Here is a 4,483-nt window from a genome sequence, read left to right as displayed (position 1 = left end):
TACATTATAAATTAATAACCGATAAGACGGACCGTTAAATGTAAATAAACGCACCATCCCCCTAATGAGCACCTATTAGTAAGAGATAGTAAGTAACTAATAAAATATTTAAAGTACACACACACTAATTGGTACACCACCGTCATAAATTTTCTTTTTCGTGGACTTACATGTTATATAATTCTTTATTAATATAAAAAAATAATACTAAAAGGAGCATCTTTTTCTCCTCAACAGGTGGGATGTTATGATTGGTTATAGGCATAAGACCGTCGAAGTTTTATTTGAAAGGTGACTAGGTTTTACCGATGATTATCACAACAACGACCTATGACTGGCTATTACCGGTTACCACTTTCAACGGTTGCCATCTGATCTCCCACTAGTTCTTCTTATAAGAATCTTACAAATACTTTTTTGAGCACTTTCTTCTCTAGTCTTTCTTTCCCTAAGTCCATCCCCCTCTCTGCTTCTCTAAGGTATGCCCTTTCCTCATTTCTTTCATATTCACTATATTTAACATAGTTAATTGGATTTTCTTGATTTGGTTTTTCTTAAGCACTTCATAATTGAGCTCAATTTTATGTTGAAGTTATTGACTACGACTAGTTATAGACTTGAAACTTGTATGTAGTCTTTAAATAGTGGCAAAGATTCAATTTTGTTAATGCAGAATTTGCTGTTGTTTTCTTGATTTTAAGGGGTTGTTAAAGTTTCTGCCTTTTTGCTATTTTATGAGCTATTACTTGTGTGTGTTCCACCTTTGAGCTTGAGTTTGTTATGATTGTCACAGATATATTATATATTTATGACTGCAACTTCCATTTGGCATCATTGACATTGAGGTTTGGTTAGAGAAGTTTGTCAATTTGGTTAAAATGGATCCAAGATTTAATGGAAATCCGAGTTCTTTGAGTGATTTTCGACTAGGGAACCAATCATTTCCTATTTCTTCAGATGGGAGGATGATTAATGGACCAAGATTTGAACTTATTTATCCAGATCAGAAGCTACACAATGGTCCTAGACTTGAAAATAGCTTTGTCCAACACAATTTTGGTGGTGTTGGATGTATAAACGGTGACCGTTTACCTAGTAATCTAGAATCAAGATCTGACCTTGGCGGCGTTGAGGAGGACTTCAATGAAGATATTGATTTCTCGGATGTAGTTTTGAGTTATATAAATCAGATGCTTATGGAAGAAGAAATGGAGGACAAGACAGACATGCTTCAGGAATCGTTGGAACTTCAAGCAAAAGAAAAGACATTCTATGAGGCCCTTGGCAAGAAGTATCCACCTTCGCCAGAGCAAAATGCGTTTACTAATCAGTACAATGAGAGTCCTGATGATTACTTCTCGGGAAGTATATACAATTCCACAAGTAATACTAGTGAAAATAGTGGTAACTTAGTTGATTCAAGAGCGGTTAACATTTCCACGGACTACAATTCCGCTTATGTCGAAGGCCTTTCATTTCGTAATACTTCAGTATGCTCATCAAATAGTGGGAATACTATTGTAGATGGGTTCTTAGACTCTCCTGTTAGTTCTTTTCATATTCCTGATATATATAATGAGAGCCAATCTATTTGGAGCTTTAGGAAAGGAGTTGAAGAAGCAAGTAAATTCCTCCCAACTAATAATAAGTTGTTGAACAATGACTTGCCGTCTCTGGAGTCTAAAGGGGAAGCTGGTTATGTGGAGAAAAAGGATGAGGGAGAGACTTCACCAACTGAGGCGAGAGGGAGGAAAAATCCTCAAAGGGATGATAATTATACTGAAGAAGAAAGAAGTAGCAAACAGGCAGCAATATTTACAGAATCAACTCTTCGGTCTGAGGAGTTTGATATCGTCTTGCTGCATAGCATGGGAAAGGGAGAGGAAGCACTGGAAGCTTATCGACAGAACCTGCGGAACGCTAAAAGCAAAACCACAGTGCAGATACCAAAAGGATCAAAAGGAGGAAAGGGCCGCGGGAAAAAGCAAGGTGGAAAGAAGGAAGTCATAGATTTAAGAACTCTTATGATAAATTGTGCGCAGGCTGTAGCTGCTGATGATTCCAAGAGTGCGTATGAACTGTTGAAACAGATCAGACAACATTCATACCCTTTTGGAGATGGAAACCAGAGATTGGCTCATTGCTTTGCAGATGGTCTTGAGGCGCGCTTGGCTGGTACCGGTAGCCAGATTTATAAGGCCCTTGTCAATAAACGAACATCTGCAGCCGATCTTTTGAAGGCCTACCATTTGTATCTTGCGTCGTGCCCATTCAGAAAGATCTCAAGTTTTGCTTCAAACAAGACGATCATGATAAAGGCAGAGAATGCAACAAGGGTTCATGTCATTGACTTTGGCATCCTATATGGATTTCAGTGGCCTACATTCATCCAACGTATTGCAGAAAGAGAAGGGGGCCCACCAAAGCTTCGTATTACTGGTATAGAGTTTCCCCAACCAGGCTTCAGGCCAGCGGAACGGATTGAGGAATCTGGTCGCCGTTTGGCTGATTATGCTCGGTCCTTTAATGTCCCATTTGAATACCATGCAATTGCAAAGAAATGGGAGACCATCACAGTTGATGATCTAAAGCTCGACAAGGATGAATTTCTCGCTGTCACCTGCTTGTATCGCTTTAAGAACCTGTATGATGAGACTGTGGTAGCTGACAGTTCAAGAACCGTTGTTCTCAACCTCATAAGGAAGATCAATCCAGATATCTTCATCCATGGAATTGTCAATGGGGCCTATAGTTCCCCATTTTTTGTTACACGATTTCGTGAGGCCTTATTCCACTTTTCAGCACTATTTGATATGCTTGAAACTATTGTTCCCCGTGAGATTCCCGAAAGAGGGTTAATTGAGAGAGAGATCTTTGGGAGGGAAGCCCTGAATGTCATAGCTTGTGAGGGGTGGGAAAGAGTTGAAAGGCCAGAGACATACAAGCAGTGGCAAGTCCGTATCCTGGGGGCAAGGTTTACGCAAATACCTTTTGAACGAGAGTTTGTGAATAAGGCAGTAGAAAAGGTGAGGTTAGGATACCATAGAGATTTTGTAATTGATGAAGATAGCCAGTGGTTGTTGCTGGGGTGGAAAGGAAGAACAATTTACGCCATATCTTGTTGGAAACCTGTTTAAAGAAACTCGAAACACATGCTTCCTTTTGAAACCCCAAGTCCGCCCATATATTTGCAGAGATCATCAAATGCTGCAAAACAGTTTGTAAGACTCTTGATATATTTGTATAATTTCTTTTTAACATCTTGTTCACTACTCTTAACTGACACAATTTGCCGATGTCACAGGTAACTGGCTGCTCATGTCTTGATACATTCAGTAATAGAGACTGCTTGCAGAAGCAACAAGTAGGTCATTCGGTTGCTAAACCGCTCGAGTTCGTAAATGTGACCAGCCCAAAAAATGCATCTTACAACTTCAACAACCAACATATAATCAGACAAGGTGAGGAATTGGTACATGTTCTTCGAGGCGATCGTCAGTGTATAAAGCGAGAGACTTGATCCTTAAATGGAATGATTGATTGAATCAATATTTCATAGATGAATGACCTAGGCCATAAAATCATACATTGAACAGCTTGCGGACCGGCCATTGCTGCGTAGTGTGCATCTGATATGTATTCAGGAACGCTTTGAACTTAGCAATGCATTTTTTTAAAAAGAAAAATAATTTTATTGATGAATCTTTGTGGGTACTATTCTGTTTGCCCGTTGATTCTTCTCTCCGGATTGTTCTCCGTGATTCGAGGGCTTAAGCAACGTATTTCTCGAACGTAGGATGATGTGGACTTCCCTGGGATGTATTTGATCTCCGTGAAAAGGAAGAACATCTCTTGATTGCTTCGTTGACTTTGAGAAAGACAATATTTGATGTATTAACTGTAGGAACTAAGGTGTCCAAGTAGTATGGTACATATTAGGAGGAATAGTCGACTGCAGCTAGCTTGGAATTTTGGATTGATGTTCATGAGGCTAATATGTTTGGTAATTTGAGTTGTAATTTATAAAATGAGGCTAAATCTTCATTTGAACTTTTATATAGTCTACTTTGTCTTAATATTTTTTGGTAAGAGGGGAAATTCGCAGCCGCTACAACCTCTACCACCGCCTCTGCCCTTTGGGGTGAGCACTTTGTGCGTACTGGGTAAACTTCTCCCTGTATAACAATCTGCAAACCACACAGGGGATGTAACCCTGTGTGACAGGCTCAACCCAGAAGGCATTGAGGGGGATTCGATGAATGACCACCCTCCAAACCAACTGGGCAACCCCGAAGGGTTTACTTTGTATCAATATTATTGCATGGTTCTTATTGAAAAAAAAAATATGATTTCTCAAAATTAAATCACCTTAATTTTGGAGGTTGTTGCAATTGGTGCTTTCCTAGTAGAATCTGAACTATAAGTGAGTGGTCCCTAAAAAAGAACTCGTAAAATGAGAACAAAATCCTCCATGATTTGCCAT

At 39.4% G+C, this 4,483-nt stretch overlaps 1 protein-coding gene across 1 annotated transcript; it reads left to right on the top strand.

Moving 5' to 3' along the window:
* Positions 1-424: 424 nt before the first annotated feature.
* Positions 425-4,076, top strand: LOC104211502 (scarecrow-like protein 9). The gene is made up of 3 exons (XM_009760565.2): positions 425-479; positions 794-3,221; positions 3,305-4,076. The coding sequence occupies exon 2, from the start codon at positions 879-881 to the stop codon at positions 3,135-3,137; it is 2,259 nt and encodes a 752-aa protein (XP_009758867.1). The 5' UTR covers positions 425-479; positions 794-878; the 3' UTR covers positions 3,138-3,221; positions 3,305-4,076.
* Positions 4,077-4,483: the final 407 nt, after the last annotated feature.

This window comes from Nicotiana sylvestris, chromosome 7 (assembly GCF_000393655.2).
Source record: "Nicotiana sylvestris chromosome 7, ASM39365v2, whole genome shotgun sequence".
Lineage (NCBI taxonomy): Eukaryota > Viridiplantae > Streptophyta > Magnoliopsida > Solanales > Solanaceae > Nicotiana > Nicotiana sylvestris.
This window is presented reverse-complemented; position numbering and strand designations above follow the sequence as displayed.

Excerpts from the sequence above, each read along its gene's own strand:
- LOC104211502 (XM_009760565.2), top strand. The coding sequence starts at position 879 with ATGGATCCAAGATTTAATGGAAATCCGAGTTCTTTGAGTGATTTTCGA.